This window comes from Neovison vison, chromosome 7 (genome assembly GCF_020171115.1).
Source record: "Neovison vison isolate M4711 chromosome 7, ASM_NN_V1, whole genome shotgun sequence".
NCBI classification, from domain to species: Eukaryota; Metazoa; Chordata; class Mammalia; order Carnivora; family Mustelidae; genus Neogale; species Neogale vison.
The window spans coordinates 53,617,102-53,633,481 of NC_058097.1; the positions used below are offsets into that span (position 1 = coordinate 53,617,102).

The 16,380-nt window shown below is 53.1% G+C and overlaps 2 protein-coding genes across 3 annotated transcripts; one reads left to right on the forward strand and one right to left on the reverse strand.

The window, feature by feature from the left end:
* Positions 1-3,386: 3,386 nt before the first annotated feature.
* Positions 3,387-9,394, reverse strand: QPCTL (glutaminyl-peptide cyclotransferase like). Of its 2 annotated transcripts, XM_044257090.1 has the most exons (7): positions 9,128-9,394; positions 8,508-8,651; positions 7,477-7,758; positions 5,918-6,070; positions 5,729-5,828; positions 5,113-5,229; positions 3,387-4,078 (listed from the first exon to the last, which is right to left on the reverse strand). In XM_044257090.1, exons 1-7 carry the CDS (start codon positions 9,335-9,337, stop codon positions 3,933-3,935), a joined length of 1,152 nt encoding a protein of 383 aa, XP_044113025.1. In that variant the 5' UTR covers positions 9,338-9,394; the 3' UTR covers positions 3,387-3,932. The 2 variants fall into 2 exon arrangements, with proteins under 2 accessions (XP_044113025.1, XP_044113026.1); XM_044257091.1 differs by lacking the exon at positions 5,113-5,229 and having other exon boundaries at positions 9,128-9,386.
* A 673-nt stretch (positions 9,395-10,067) lies between these two features.
* On the forward strand, positions 10,068-16,380 carry SNRPD2 (small nuclear ribonucleoprotein D2 polypeptide). Its single transcript, XM_044257094.1, has 3 exons — positions 10,068-10,155; positions 11,801-11,980; positions 16,111-16,380. Coding segments are annotated over exons 1-3 (357 nt in total). The 5' UTR covers positions 10,068-10,153; the 3' UTR covers positions 16,286-16,380.

Genomic DNA, 16,380 nt, shown 5'->3' on the forward strand with positions numbered 1-16,380 from the left:
CAGGTACAGAGGACAGCCCAGAAGACTGCAGAAAAGCGGGGCACAAGACCAAAGGAGAGAAGAAAGTGGACCCCGAGACTGTGCAGATACGGGCTGCCCTTGGCTCGGGTGTGTGGCGTCATCCTTGTGTTCAGGGTACTTCTGAGCCGAGCTGTCTGACAGAAACAAACATAAATCCTCCAGTGTAAGGAATGGTCATCTAGAATCCCCACAAATGATTTTTCAGGCCATGAGCAGCCCACAGTCAAGTCACTCAACATGCATGGAAATAAACCACCACAAGCAAGAACCAGCAGAGACAACAGAGCAAAAGCAGATTCACAAGGTCTTTGATCAGTGAACCCTCCAGTCACGGATTAGAATACGGGTTTTCCCGGGCGCCTGGGTGGCTCAGTGGGTTGGGCTGCTGCCTTCGGCTCAGGTCATGATCTCGGGGTTCTGGGATCAAGTCCCGCATCAGGCCCTCTGCTCAGCGGGGAGCCTGCTTTCTCCTCTCTCTCTCTCTACCTCTCTGCCTACTTGTGATTTCTCTCTGTCAAATAAATAAATAAAATCTTTAAAAAAAAAAAAAGACGGGTTTTCCCTTACTTTCCAAAAGCTCAAATTATACCACTTGGCTTTCATAAAAGACCTACCATGGTACAGTAATGGCTTTTTTCAGAGAAGTGAAGATCTTTTTTGGATCTCTTTCTGTTAGAACAGGTACTAAGGTAGGGTGTGTGGGGGCTTTTTTTTTTATTTTATTTTAAAGATTTTATTTATTTACTTGACAGAGATCCCAAGTAGGCAGAGAGGCAGGCAGAGGGAAAGAGGAGGAAGCAGGCTCCCTGCTGAGCAGAGAGCCCGATGTGGGGCTCGATCCCAGGACCCCAGGACCATGACCTGAGCCGAAGGCAGAGGCTTTAACCCACTGAGCCACCCAGGCACCCCTTGTTTTTCTTTTTAGGTTTATTTGTCAGAGCAGAAGCAGAGGGAGAAGCAGGCTCCCCGCTGAACAAGGAGCATGATGCAGGACTCGATCTCAGGACCCCGGGATCATGACCTGAGCTGAAGGCAGACACTTAACCAACTGAGCCACCCAGGCATCCCCTAAGGTCTTTTGTGGAAGTGCAGCGGCGTGACAAGCTTGGAAAGCGGGGGATACTCTGTGCTTAACAGCTTACGAAAGTTTCCACAGGATTGCTCTGCCTTCTGTAAAAGGGCTTGGAAATCTCTGCAGGCCACCCAGAATGAAATAATGGCCCAGCAGATGGGAAAGGGAAAAAGCCCCAGACACAAGAACCCAAAGTAAAAACTCAGAGGCTGAGCTCAACAGCAAATCAGACACAAGTGAAAAATACAATTGAACTAAAGCTAGGTCCAAAAAGGAGCACAGAGGCAGAAACAAATAAAAAAGAAAATAGAGAAGAATGTTATGGAAGATAGTGAGAATGTCTATAACACATTCAGTTGGCCTAGAATCGGAAGAGACAGTGATGCGAAGATGATATTTTAAGACAGGATGGTCGCGAATTCCAGACTGATGAATGACACCGGTAAGACCAGTGCATCGTAAGTGAACGCATTTTGAAGAAAAGTGCCTAGACACATGATCTGCAGCCACTGATTTCTCTGAAGATGTTTCAAGTAAAGATGGGAATCCTGACAGTCCCTCCAAGAACATGGATTTGTGGGACATTGGTACTCAGAGTGCTCAGGCATTGTGCTCCTCAGATAAACCTAGGGACCCTGTCAGAGTGCGAAGTCTGGGGGACCGACAGGAACTAGGGAAGACATCATGCCAAACCGCAGCAGCCCCATCTGTGAAATGGGCTACCGATCCCTGCCCCAGATTCCAGGGGAAAGTGTGCATCAGGCCCCCTTGCCCGGTGTGCGGTCCGCAACCACACATGGAGAGCCCGGGGCGTTAACAGCATGTGGCTCCCTGTCTCTGATAGAGGTGATGGTCTCCCCTACTTCTGGGGTGGCTGTGAGATGAAGAGACGGGGTGCTCTTACGTGCCTGGCACTGTGCCTGCCACACGAAGAATGAATAAAGGAGCTGTTCCTGTGGTTGGGGAGCCTTGCCGCCCTGGCTGTTGATGTCCGTCAATTTCCGGTTCTATCTTTTTTTTTTTTTTTTTTTTAAGATTTTATTTATTTGTCAGAGAGAGAGATGGAGAGAAAGCGAGCACAGGCAGACAGAATGGCAGGCAGAGGCAGAGGGAGGAGCAGGCTCCCTGCCAAGCAAGGAGCCCGATGTGGGACTCGATCCCAGGACGCTGGGATCATGACCTGAGCCGAAGGCAGCTGCTTAACCAACTGAGCCACCCAGGCGTCCCCAATTTCCGGTTCTAAACTCGGGACTCGTGTCACCTCCACCTCTTAAGAGATCTCCCCCCCTCCCTCACTCGCACCCCGACCCCCGGCTCTGGCTTGCAGCGAGTAGAGCCCCAGGAGGAGCTCCTCTTCACCAACCATCTGTGGGCGCGGCACAGGTCATCTCTGGGAGTCCGGACGTGAGGTTAGGAGTTGCAGTTGTGGGTGAGCAGGTAGGCTCTGTCAACAACCGGGTCATGATCCTGAGCCCTCGCAGCCTCCTTTGCAAAAGGAGAACCAGAAACTGGACCAACCTCAGGACTTGGGCGGAGACCACCTGACCTGATAAGTGCTTACGGCGCCTGGCACACGGGAGAGGCTCGGTACAGGTCAACTACTGTGGCAAGCCATGAACAAGGACCGGTCTACATATCCTTGCTTGTTTGAGACCCTCAGCTTCAGCCTGTGAGTTCTCTCGAGGCTTCGAGCTGCCTTGGAAGGCCCGTGCTCACCTTTGCTAAGTAGCCCTCCATCCTGGCCTGGCCTCCCCACCGCCTACCAGGGCTCCATCTGAGTCACAAAACTGCCAGGCACAGAGCCCTACAGGATGACCCCCTCTCTAGGCATCCTCTGGTTTATGGTTTTCTTTTGAGTAGGTTTGCTAAGCCACTGGGAAGACCCCACGCTGTATCCTTAAGGACAGCAGGTCCCCAACTTCTCTGATCGGGAGACTCCCTCAGTGGCTCATTGCAGAGTCCCAGCCCCTCCCTGGAGTTCTGATTCAGGATGTCTGGGGTGGAACGTGGGAGTCTGGATTTTTTAGTAAGCACCCCCGTTGAGTCTGAACCTTAGCTGGGTTGGGAAGTACTTCCTCAACCCACAAGTGAAAAGGAAAGGATGGTTTGGTAGAACTCGTTGGCAGTGAATCCGTCTTACTCATTCCTCCCATGAATACACTCGAACTGTCAAAACCTAGCATTTCCCAAAGTGTCTTCTGAGGTACCCTAGTTCTAGGTGCTTCCCCATAAAGGGCTCCCGTGGTGAAATACTTTGGGGAGACAACACTGCACTCCCTCTTAATCTTGAAAATTCACATTGTGCAATGAAGAAACTCATTTAATGTCTCATCCCGTGTCTTCGATCCCCTTTTTCATGCAACACCTTGTAATGCTAATCTGTAGAATATGTTTCACAGAAACATTGGTCTGTTGCCCTTGGGTCTGGCCGACTCGAGTTCCCAAATATTGGCTTCCACCTCCTCTGTTCCTGCGTCCAAGCACATCCCCTGTGGACCCCCACACGGCAGTCCATGGACATAAAAACACAAGCCGCAGAGAATTCATTTGGTGGGGTGCTGTGACCGGTCCAGATGCCAGCCCAGGGTATGCCGACCATGAAACTGAGAAGAGCCTTTGGCTGCCAACCCCACAGTGGTCTTGACTCCTCCATGTCTTTAAAGAATGGTGGTTTGAGACAGAGGAAAGAGGGTCTTCAAATCATAGCACAAGTAGAACCCATGCCAAATAAAAGGATAAGCCAGCATACCGAGGGGCGGCCTGGCCTGAGGTCCATTGGTTCCACGTGTCCTTGGCACGTCCTGGCCGGGCTCCTCTCCTCCAGCGTCAGCCGTGGAGGCTAGAGCCCCAGATACTCAGCCAGGAACACGGCGAGGATGCGGCTGAGGTTGTGCACTGTGGGGGGGTGCAGGTTGGCCTCAGAGTCGTGGGGTGTGTGCCACACGTCGGGGAAGGGCATGGAGATGAGGTGGAGCACTGGGACCCCTGGCAGGAGAGAGGGGAGGCTTGGTCAGGCCAACCCAGGAGCCCAGCCCCAGGCCCAGGGAAACTTGCCTCACCGCACCCCCCACCCAGAAGATACCCTGTCCTGGCACTTGAAGAACTCTGAAGGATGATTTAAGCATGTGAGGGCAACATGTTCGTTTAAAAATATATACATATCCAGTACATGTATTGTTCTTACACGCCAACTAGAAAAACTCAAAACATACGGGGTTATGCAAAGACCAGAAGAAGGGAAAGATGTCTTTGACCTCAGATTGCCAGGTATATTATTAGGCTCTTTTTCTCTTTATGAATAGCTCCCCTCCCCCCTTTTTTTAAGACTTTATTTATTTGACAGAGAGAGCGAGAGCACAAGCAGGAGGGGCAGCAGGCAGAGGGAGCAGCAGATTCCCCACTGAACAGGAAGCCTGAGGCGGGGCTCTATCCCAGGACCCCGGGATCATGACCTGAGCCAAAGGCAGATGCTTTGGCTGAGCATCTGCCTTTGAGCCACCCAGGCGCCCCAGTCTGTCCTATTCTAAAACCTATGTTCTGAACCCCTCTACCAGATGTCTTCCGCCCTGGCTGTGCAGCAGAATCATCTGGGAGTTTTGTAAAACTAACGCAGAGACCCTAGATTGTGGGTCAGTGAAATGAAAAACGCCTAAAACGCAACTGGACATTTTTGGAAGCTCCTCCGTGATTCTGCGGGGCTCCCGCTGGGCCTTGAAAGACAAGTACTGGAATCTGTGCTCACTGAGGCACCGCCAGTAGTAGCTAATATTCTCTGAATGCTTACTGTGGGCCAGGCACTGTGCAAGTAACGTCTGTACATGTATGAGGAGCTCATTCGGTCCCCTCAACAAGTCTGAGATAGGGTCTCTTAGTGCCCCATTCTACAGATGAGAAAGTCGAGGCACAAAGATGTTCAGCAACTTGCCACCGGTCCCCGACCCTGGGAAGGGGCCAGATCCAGGTCCCACCTGTCCCTCCCTTGGACACTGCCCCCCTACCTCCACCCCCACAGCAAGTACCTCGACGGAGGAAGGGGATGTGGTCATCTTCTACGGAGCCAGGGGGCTCCCCCGGCTGGAAATACATCACTTCCTGGGGATGAGACTGTAGCAGGTTTAGGCGGTGCAGTCGCTTCTCTGGTAGCGGTGGGGGTTAGAAAGCAAGGGTCAGCCCCTCAGGGTCAAAGGCTCCCTTTTCACAGATCAGGGCAGGGCAGGGCACTGATCATGCCCACAGGGATGCAGTTTGCTAACCCTTACCATGGGCTCACTGTGTTCCCGGTCTCCTCTATTCCCTCTAAGCCTAGAAGGTAGATCTCCCTACTTTCGCTATCATCGTGTCCATTTTACAGATAGGAAATGGAGGCTCAGAGAGATGAAGCCACTGGCCCAGGTTCACACAACTGGGAAGAGGCACAGCCAGAATTCAAAGCCAAGGCTACTGGACCCCAAGGCCTGTGTGGAATCACCGCACTTGATTGCCGTGGGATCTTTGTGTGTTTTTGCCCTAGTGCCTTAGAGAGACAGCAGGGAGGTGGAGGGCGGCTGGATGACCCCTCAGAGAACAGGTACCCGCCCCACCTGGCTGTTCCTCCAGCATCCCAGGCCGGTGCCCGCCCCCTACCTTCATGCTTACCGATGCTCCGCAGGCGATGGAACCAGCGGGCTGTGTGAGGGAAATGACTGTAGAAGTTCGGATTAGGGGCGCCCAGGAGATCGAGAAGCATGAAGAGCTCCTAGGAAGAGAGAGGCCGGGTGGGATATCGCCAACCTTGTGTCGCCCTCTCCCGCCCTCACCGGAACCCAATGGGGGCCCTGGTCTTACGATAGCCTGGATCCTGGTGGGGCCTGGGCTGTGGGGGGCAGACTCCATGAGCTGGGCCAGGTGCCGGGAGCCATAGAGGGAGTCCTGGGGCCCCCACTCCTTCAGGGCCTCTTCACCGTCCAAGAAGAGCAGCTGCAGAGTCACCGGGGCCTCCTGTAGGAGCCGGGGGTCAGGGCCAGCTGGGCTCCAGCCCTCAGCCTCGACCCGTCCACGTTTCCTGCCTGCGTGCACCACTGAATAGGGCAAACTAGGTCTCCTCACTTGTAGAGCGTGGGGGCCAGAAGTGCAGAACCTGAGCCAGACCACCTAGGTTCAAATCCTGGCTCCGCCCCTTCGTAGCCGAGCAGTAACTTACAGGTAAGTTACTAACTTCTCAAGGCATCAAATGACAAAATGGGATTAATAACAATTCTAATCATACAGTAGGGTGCAAATCCAGGTCCTGGAACAGCGCCTGGCATATAGTAACTAAGAAGGGGCGGCTCTGATTTTTATTATTCTCTAGGCTCCTTTAACAGAAGAGACAGACCCACAGACGAATCATTATGCAGTGAAATGCACTTGGGTCGAATGCTTCCAAGAACTCTGGGGTTCCAAAAGAGCATGGGAAGGGAGTGGGGGATAACCTGGCCCGGGGAGCACTTTGGGTCTGCTGGGAAGGGAAGTTTGCATGGAGGTGAGTGGGAGCTGGCCTGGCAAAACGGGGCAGAGGGGAGAGTGTTTCCAGGCAAGAAGCAATAAGGCCAAGGGTTGGCACCAGAGCCAGGGAGCTTTGTGAAGAGGCCTGAGGGGGTCTGAACCACGGAAGGGGTCTGAGCAGGGGAGAAGCAGGAGGACATTTGTGCTTTTTTTTTTTTTTTTAAATTTCATTTTTTTCTTTTTCTTTCTTTCTTTCTTTTTTTTTTTTTTTTGCTTTCTTTCATTTGCAAATCCTACACATTTCTCTTGACATAATTTACTGCCAGGGAATCTTCTGGACTCAGAGAATACAGCAGAAGACAAGAGCTGCCAAATCCCGGCCTATAGGGACTTTGAACTAGCTGGGCAGATGGACAAACACATCCATATTAAACACCATAAAGGCTTGGGATAGTGATAGGGGGCTCTCTTGGGGTGGCTGGGAAACCATCTTGGAGGTGGTGACATCGGAGTGGACACTTGAATGAAAGGTGGGAGCCAGCCAGGAAGATGTCTGTAAAAAGCACATTCTAGCCAGACCAAACAGTAGGTACGAAAGCTCTCAGATGGGAGTGAGCCCTCTAAGTCCAAGGAATGGGGATGAAGTGAGTGGGTGGCTAGAGTGGGGTTAGGAGGGACACGGGAGGGAGAGGAGACTCATGGGCCCCTATAAGAACTCTGGCTTATGTCTGCAATAGGGTGGGAGCCATGGGAGGGTTCTGGGGAGAGAAGAAACAGGATCTGACACTCAGGGGAAGGAAAGATCCCTGTGACTGCGAGTATGGAACGGAGATAGAAAGACAAGTCCAGGCAGGGAGGGTTAGGGGCTTGGACTGGGGTGGAGGCAACCCCAGTCTCCCATCCTTCTCCCCACTCCTCACCTGCTCCTTGGCTCTACTCAGCTCCCTGTCGAGGGCCTGGGCCAGCTCCAGCAGCAGGGCACAAGGCACAGCCGAATCCGTGGCCCCCACAAAGGGAGTCGACCCAGATGGGAAGAGCTTGGAGTCGTAATGGCAGGCAAGGGTGAGGTGACGGGCAGCCCCCGGGTCCAGTGTGGCCACCACGTTGCCAAAGTCCAGCGGCCCCAGGGGTGTCGAGGCCGTGAAGGGGTCCAGTTCCACATGCCAGCCTGCGGTCAGGGTCCGCAGAGTAGCCTCCAGGAACTAGCGGCAGGAGAGAGGTGGGAGGGTGGGTAGGGACTGGGGAGGAGGTTGGAAGAAGGGCCATGTGACCTGAGCCATGCAGAGCACTTGGGCTGACTCCTAATTTACCCCACTTTGGGTTAAGTCATTCCCTTGACACGCTTTTGCTGAGGGCCTACTGAGTGCCAGGTGTGTCATGACCTTGCCTCTCCACACCAAGGCTAATCCCAGCTCACTCGTCCGTAGCACTCACTATGTGCAAAGCCCTGTTCTAGGAACCCTGTAGGAATAGGGACTGTTGATGGCTCCATTTCATAGCTGAGGAAACTGAGGCACAGAGAGGTTAAGAAACTAGTCCAACGTCACACTCCAAGTGGTTGAGGTGGGATCTGAACTCTAGGGATAAGTCTTCAAATGACTAGATGCTTTCTGGGAGTGTGCCAGCCCCAGAGTCAATCTGAAATTTGGGTTGAAACCCTCGGTATAACATTTATTAGCTCTTGATTTGGCCAAAATGCCTAACTGCTCCGGTCCTCAGTTTCCATCTTCGTAGTGAGGATTACATGGGTGCTCACTTCATAGAGCTGTTGCCTGGCACGCAGTAAGCTTCTGCAGGGAGTACAGAGGGCAATACTACCTGTGGTTACCAACGTGGGACTCTAGATTCAGGCTCGCTCCAGTCAGAGTCCCAACTCTGCGTCTTAGCTGCTTGGGGGATCTTGGGAAGAATGCCTGCTGCGGGGCCAGGGGTTGGAGGTGGGGGCCCTTACCTTTCTGACTTGGAGATTGCCTGGGCTGCCCGGGGTCCGCACAACCAGCAGGGGGCGCAGGTAAGTGTTCCAGAGACGGTCTGGGTCCAGTTGCCCCACAACCCTCCGCAGCCGAGCTTCGGGGAGGCTTCCGATCAACCGGCCCTTAGAAGTGGATGGGAGAGGGAAGAGCCGAGTGTGAGAGCAACCTCCCTTCCGACCCCAACCCGGACGCCATCGCCCCTAAGAAACCCCGGTTCTTCCTCCGAATTCGAGACTCCAGCATCGGAGATTTCCAGGATAAATGCTAGACTCCGGAAAAGTCTCTGTGAGCCCCTGAGGTCCAGCCCACCCCAATCCTGACGCAGAAATCAAGGCCGAGAGAGAGGAAGACTATTCCAAATAGCTGACTTTCAGATTAGAACCCAGAACTCCCAAGACCCTTCCTCTTCGGGAGAACCACCTATTGCAGAATAAGCCCGAAGCCTCAGTTCTTTCGCAGCGGGCATGCGCTCTAACGATGGAGACCGCAGCACCTGCGGCTGGGGCCATCCGATACAGCCACGTCAACCTGAGACCGCAGGGAAGGGGAGGAGGGGAACGAGGGCTCCCGCGGTGCCCCTGTCCCTGCCCAGCCTCACCCGCAGCTCCCGGCCCCGTGGTAGCTCCTCAGTCTGGCGGAGCCAGCCGCTCCAGATGGTGTAGAACGCCGAGGCCACGGCCAGGGATAGCAGAAGCAGGGGCAAGAAATGCGCCCGAGGGAGCAGGCGGCGCTTGGGCGGTGAGGGTGGCTCCAAGAGGCCACGTTCCCCGAGCCGCAGCCGGGACCGCCCGCGGCCCCCGGAAGGCATGGCAGCTTCGCCCAGAAACCGGTCCCTGACCGCGGAGAGTTTAGGCCCAGCCAAATCCCACCCCATGGAATCACCGGGCCAATGAACAAGAAGAGCGGCTACACCAGCCCACCCTCCCTCGGTCAGTGAAGCCAATGGGGACTGTCGTTCGGAGAACACGCCTCCTTGTCTCCCTGGGGCTTTGGGGGTTGGTTCCCCTGAGAGTTGCACAACCCCAAAAGGGAGCGCGAAAGGGGTAGGCTCCGCCTCAGCGGAGGAAAGGAAGCCAATGAGAAATGTTTGATCGTGGAAAACATTGGACCCAGGCGCAGGTCCACGCCCCTCCCGTACGAAGGCAAAGGATTGGTTACTCGGAGTCGGGAAGATCAATAGACAAGTAATAGAACAGACCCTGAAGGAAAAGGGGCGGTGTCCGTCCCTGAAGCGAGGAGCCGATTGGCTTCGCGGAGGCCGCGCCCCCGAAGGCAGGGCCGGCGGGCATTTGGAAAGGGGTGTCCTTTCCCTCCTTCAACCTGTGCCGCTCTACAACGAGATGATTTGAGTCGAATCCGTTTTTTCCTTCTCTCCATAGTCGTGAATATCTGCCTCGTACGGTCCCGCAACACCTTGAACTACTAGGCAATGCTTCCACCCCACCCCTGCGCGGCGCTGGCGCGGGTCGCTATGGCAACAGGCCACGCCCCTGCAGGTTGAGATCGCGCAGGCGCTGGCGGAAGTGAGCTGCCGGAAACGGAAGTCCCGCCTGTGGCTCTCTCTTCAGAGGCAGCCGCAACGCGGAGGAGACGGTGCTGACCTGGGACCGCGGCCGCTACTACCATGTGAGGCCGGGCTAGGCTTTGGTGGCGGGGGTGAGGTTGAGGACGTAAATGTGGCCGCTTACCGGTGGCGGGAAGAGGCGGGACGAGGGCAGAGATTTTAGGGGGAAAGTACGCGCCTTCTCCTGACGGGTTTGAGGACGGGCGTAGGGCCTTTGACGGGTCCTGAGTTCGAGACAGAAGGCATCTTTATCCGTTAACCGGCTGGGATTTCCCAGATAATTGGTCTTACTGAAAGGGATTTTAAGGGGAAGCAAAGAACATGGGAAACGGGAGTGTGGAGTCTTAGAAATAACGGCTTTAGGTGCGGGACTTTTCTGGACAGTTTGAGGTGGAGGCGGTTGGCTTTTCACCTCATTCGAGAGTTTTTCAGCTCGCGAGTCGCCGAAATGATTTTTCTGATTTATATACTCACTCAGCAGTTATTTATTGAGCAGTCCCTTATCGGGCACTGCTTTAGACTCGTGGGCTACATCAGTGAATACCACTCCTGCCCCATAAGAAAAAAAATCTCTCCAGCCGCAGCTTCGGGGGTGGGAAAAGGCCGGCAATGAATACACTGATAATAAAACATATAAAGCATAGGGCGTGTTAGGTGACCAGAGCTGTGAGTAAAGAAACAATAGAGCTGGGTAAAAGCAATGGGGTGTGCCAGTTTTGAGAGAGAGTAACTTAATAACCAGTGTAGGACACATTGAGAAGGCTACAGGTGAACAAAGACCTGAAGACCCTGAGATCCATGGAGATATCTGGGGAGGGTAAAAACAGAGGGAAAGCAAATGCAAAGGCCCAAGGTGAAAGTTTGCCTGATACCTTAAAGGACCACCTAGGAGGCCACTGGTGGACCCGAGGGATGGGCAGATGCAGGGCATTGTAAAAACTTCGGATTTTATCTTTTGCAAAGAGATGGAAGGTTGGGGCGCCTGGGTGGCTCAGTGGGTTAGAGCCTCTGCCTTCGGCTCAGGTCATGATCCCAGGGTCCTGGGATCGAGCCCCGCGTCGGGCTGTCTGCTCTGCGGAGAGCCTGCTTCCTCCTCTCTCTCTCTGCCTGCCTCTCTGCCTACTTGTGATCTCTGTCAAATAAATAAATAATTCTTTAAAAAAAAAAAAGAGAGAGAGATGGAAGGCATGGGAGGGTTTCGAAGCATGAGAAGATACGACTTACTTTTTGATAAAACCTCTGGGACTCCTCCGGGAAACAGACCGTTGGGGAGCATGAGTGGAGGCAGGGAGGCAAATAAGGCTGTTAGAAGAGAGAGGTGATGGAGGTTAGGCCACGGTAAGAAAGGTGAGCTTTTGGGTCTGTTTTAGAGACAGATGTCAGGATTTGCTGGCACATTGAATGTATGATGTGAGAAGAGTCAAACTGATAGCAGAGTTTTTTGCTCAGGGAACTAGAAGGATGGAGACGAGGAAGGCTGTGGATGGAGGAGGTTGGGGTGGTTGGGAGATCTGGAGCTCAGCGGAGGCTGTGTGAGACTGGCAGTGTCTGTTATGCATCTGAGAGGTGACGGCAAGCGAGAGGGACTGAGCAGGAGGGTGGGAGTGTCAGGGAAAGGTTGGGGAGACACCCAAGTGCAAGGCCATGTGACCACACAAGCTGCAGCACTGGGCCCCCTCACCTGTGGGTTCCATGCTTGCCACTCAGGAGCCTCCTCAACAAGCCCAAGAGTGAGATGACCCCAGAGGAGCTGCAGAAGCGGGAGGAGGAAGAGTTCAACACGGGTCCGCTCTCTGTGCTCACGCAGTCAGTCAAGAACAACACCCAGGTGCTCATCAACTGTCGCAACAACAAGAAGCTCCTGGGCCGCGTGAAGGCCTTCGACAGGTGAGTTCCGGGGTCGTGGAACGTGTTCTGTCCAAGCCCAGAGATGTGGTCCCAGCTCTAGAGTGAGGAGCCCAAAGTCAAGATTTTCAGAGTCCTGGGGCATAAGTACCTGAGGACCACAAGGTGCGACGGTGTCTTGCCGTATCTTGTGGTCCATCCAGCTGGGTGGTGCAGTAGTGCTGGGCACGAACATGGGAGCCAGGCTTCTGGATTCGTGTCCCAGCTCTGCCTCTTAGCAGCCAGGCGACCTTCAGCAAGTAACTTGATCTCTTCCATATGATGACGCTAATTCTGGTGGTTGCAGAGATTCAGTGACTTAACACATGCGACATGTAATGAAGTCATCAGCAGTACAGCCTCGGGCACGCAGGAACCTCTTCATCGCTTTTTGCTGTTATAATGTAGAGTACCCGTGCCCAGTACTTTTTTTAGGGTCCAGAGACAGCAGTGACTAAAACAAAGATGGGTCCTATACTCTGAGAACTCACGCCATAGGTCGGGAAGCCGACAGCGGGCATGTAAATAATTTGTCGTAAGAAATGTAAAGCTAGGGGCGCCTGGGTGACTCTGGTGGGAATCTGCTCCCGTGTACATGTCAAGATCCTCGGGTCAGGGGATTGAGCCCTGCGTCAGGGCTCTGCTCGGTGGGGAGTCTACTTCTCCCTCTCCCTCTGCCCCGACCCAGTTCGTGCTTGCTCTTGCTCACTCCCTATCGTGAATGAATAAAATCTTAAAAAAAAAAAAAAGAAAAGCCAAATGAGAGTTGGAGTGCTGGGAAGGAGGTGCTGTCCTAGACTGTAACACGAGAGGTCCCCACAGGAAGAGGTCATGACGATCAGATCTAGATACAGTGAAGGAGCAAGCTTCACTTGCGGTCCGAGTGTTCCAGCCAGATGGAACAGCGAGTGGTTTTTTTCCTTTCTGGGCCTCAGTGTCCTTGTCTGCAAAAAGGGTGTCATAAAAATACCCCTCGCATGATGGTGGTGAGGATTAAGGATTTCTGTAGGAAGAGTCCTTGGCTCAGTAGCTCACGTGGTAAATGCTCAGCAAACATATATCCTGCAGGCTTCAGTTAGCATGTGGGAAGTAGTGTGGCAAAGCGTAAGTCTAGAATGTTTTCGCCACACGCTGTTATGTGACCATGAATGGGTCTTTTCACTCTGAACTTCGGTTTCTTCTCGAGGACAATGAGAATGAGAATAGGAAGTGCCGAGCCCATGGAGGCAGGTAAACTTGGATTTGAACACGGGCCCTGCCACTACCAGAATGGCCTCCCACTGTGCCCGGTATCCTGCACTGGAAGCTGGAGGTGACCCTAGTGTTTGCGTCCTTGGGGGTGAGATGCAGTGAGGACTGTGGACTTCGTGCTTAGAAGAGGGACCTGGCACTTAGCAACAGCACAGTAGGTGGTGGTTTATTTATATATGTGTGTGTGTGCACACGCACATTTATTTTAGGATCTATTTAATTTAGGGGTGCTTGGGTGGCTCAGTGGGTTAAAGCCTCTGCCTTCAGCTCAGGTCATGATTCCAGGGTTCTGGGATCGAGCCTTGCATCGGGCTCTCTGCTCAGTGGGGAGCCTGCTTCCTCCTCTCTCTCTGCCTACTTGTGATCTCTGTCAAATAAATAAAATCTTTTAAAAAAAACCAAAAGATTTATTTAATTTAGGGTGGAGGGGCAGAGGGAGAGAGAGTTCCAAGCAAGACTCTGCACTGAGTTCAGAGCCCAAGGCAGGGCTCAATCTCACAATGTGAGATCGTGACCCAGGCTGAGACCAAAAGTCACCATTCAACTGACTGCACCACCCAGGCACCCCACATGTATACTTTTTTCCCCTCTTTTTTAAACATTCTATTTATTTATTTGAGAGAGAGACAGAGAAAGTGACAGAGATGGTGAGCTGGGAGGAGACAGGGAGAAGCAGGTTCCCCACCGAGCAGGGAGCCTGATGGGAGCTCGATCCCAGGACCCTGGGATCATGACCCAAGCCAAAGGCAGATGCCCAACAGACTGAGCCACCCAGGCGCCCCTGTGTTTTGTTTTGTTTTGTTTTTTAAGGTGATTCTCTCCTCTTCCCCTCGCTGCTGCTGCTTGTCCCCACATCAGCTTCCCACCTCTCCATCCTGCCCAGCCTCTCACCCTAGAACATATCCTGCTGTAGCACACTAGACTCTCACACACTTGCAGGGACCCTTCTGTGATGTTAGCGAGCAGCTTTCTTGAGGTCTAATTGACATGCCGTCATGTCATAAACTTAATTATGTTTAAGACTGAATCTCCCATGTGCTCTTCTGCATCTTGTTTTCACACTGTGCCAGTGGTCTGAGAACGTCCCTGCAGGGCACTAAGGCGTTCCTAACCCCAATACTTACTTTATTAATTACGTTACTTTCTTGGGGGAGCAGTGCATTCAGTTGAGGCAAAATTGAAAAGAAACAAAAGCGCCCAATGAAGAGCGAGTCTTTGCTCCTTGCCCACCAGTGTCCCTCCCCACGAATCCCTCCATGGCTAATTCCTCAGGTCTGTCTCCTCACATGACATCAGACCAACGGACAGAGGAGGGTGCTTTCCTTTACTTTTAATTCACTGCTAATGGCACATCACACCGTTTTATTTTATTTATTTTTTTAAAGGTTTTTTATTTTATTTTATTTTTTTAATTTGACAGACAGAGATCACAAGCAGGCAGAGAGGAGGGGGGAGAAGCCGGCTCCATGCTGAGCAGAGAGACGGATGCAGGGCTCGACCCCAGGACTCTGGGATCATGACCTGAGCTGAAGGCAGAGGCTTAACCCATTGAGCCACCCAGGCGCCCCACATCACACAGTTTTAGACCTCAGCTTTTTCACTTAACAGTATACCTTGGAAATGTTTCCATATTGGTATGCTACTTCTTTTTTTGTTGTTGTTGTTTTTTTAAGATTTTTTATTTATTTATTTGACAGACAGAGACTGCAAGTAGGCAGGGAGGCAGGCAGAGAGAGGGCGAATGAGGCTCCCTGCTGAGCAGAGAGCCCGATGCAGGGCTTGATCCCAGGACTCTGAGATCATGACCTGAGCTGAAGGCAGAGGCTTTAACCCACTGAGCTACCCAGGCGCCCCCCCCCCTTTTTAAACTTATTTTTCTCTAAATTGCTTACATGTTCACAGGATTCCAAAAACAGGAGTAGCATTCTAATGAAGACTTTCCATCCAACCTGTCCCCAGTCTACCCAGGTCACCCCACTGCCCCCACCTCCGTCTCTGAATGTTTTCTAGGATTCTGTGTTGTACAAGCAAGTGGGCAACATTGATGCTCCTCCTGCCCCCTTTCTTCCCCTCAAAAGAATCGCTTTCTCGCGTACTTGGCATTTGTCACTCAGCAGTCCCTCCTGGCTATCACTCCACAGCAAGGTGCAGAGCTTCCCCACTCTTCTTAACTATTTTCTGTTTCTCTTGCCACTCGGTAACATTTCCTTCTATCCTTCCATCCCTTGGCCTGGCTTTAATTGTTCTTCCTAGCAGGTAACATAATCTGACAGTGTATCGGGTCCGTCTGTTGACTTCCGTAGCCTTCTTCTCTCTTCCCTGGAATGCAGACCTGGTCAGGGCAGGGATGTCCTCCTCTGTTGCTTCAGGGCTGTATTCATTTTAAGTGCCTGCGGAGTGAGTCAATCCATCCTGTCCTCACACGCGTCCCTCTGGCACCATGAAGAGACAGGGACCACGTGGGCCGGCAGTGGAGGCGCCATGTACCCTCAGAGGCCCCAGGGGCCTCTGGTTCCGCAGAAAAGCGGCTGCTGTGCTGCTGCCTTTGGAAGTCCTTGGAGTTCGGAAACTCAAGCAGACCCATTTTGCTTACCTTTACCTTGGGCCGGGGCTCTGTTCTGAGTCTTTTCGAGAATGCGGTATTGACTTATCTTCATGGCAGCCCTATGAGGGGGGCTCTGGGAATGGCTCCGTTTTAGAGAGCAGGACGTTGGGGCCCAGAAGGGTGAAGTGCTTCGCCCAGGCCTCAACCTGAGGACTGGCAGAGGTGGCGTGGGTGCCCGAGCTGCCCTGGTCCCAGGCCTGCACGTTCTGTGGGTGCTGCTGGAAGAGGGGCGGATGGAAGGCTCCCCGCTCAATCCCGGTGCCTCCCCCCACCCCAGGCACTGCAACATGGTGTTGGAGAATGTGAAGGAGATGTGGACCGAGGTCCCCAAGAGTGGCAAGGGCAAGAAGAAGTCCAAGCCAGTCAACAAGGATCGCTACATCTCCAAGATGTTCCTGCGCGGGGACTCGGTCATCGTGGTCCTGCGGAACCCGCTCATCGCTGGCAAGTAGGGGCCTCCTCCCTGCCGTCAGAATTCCTGCTCTCATCCTGCGAAGACCTGCCCTTTGTAATGGGAAAAATAAAGTCCTGTGTTTTTTCTAGTGCA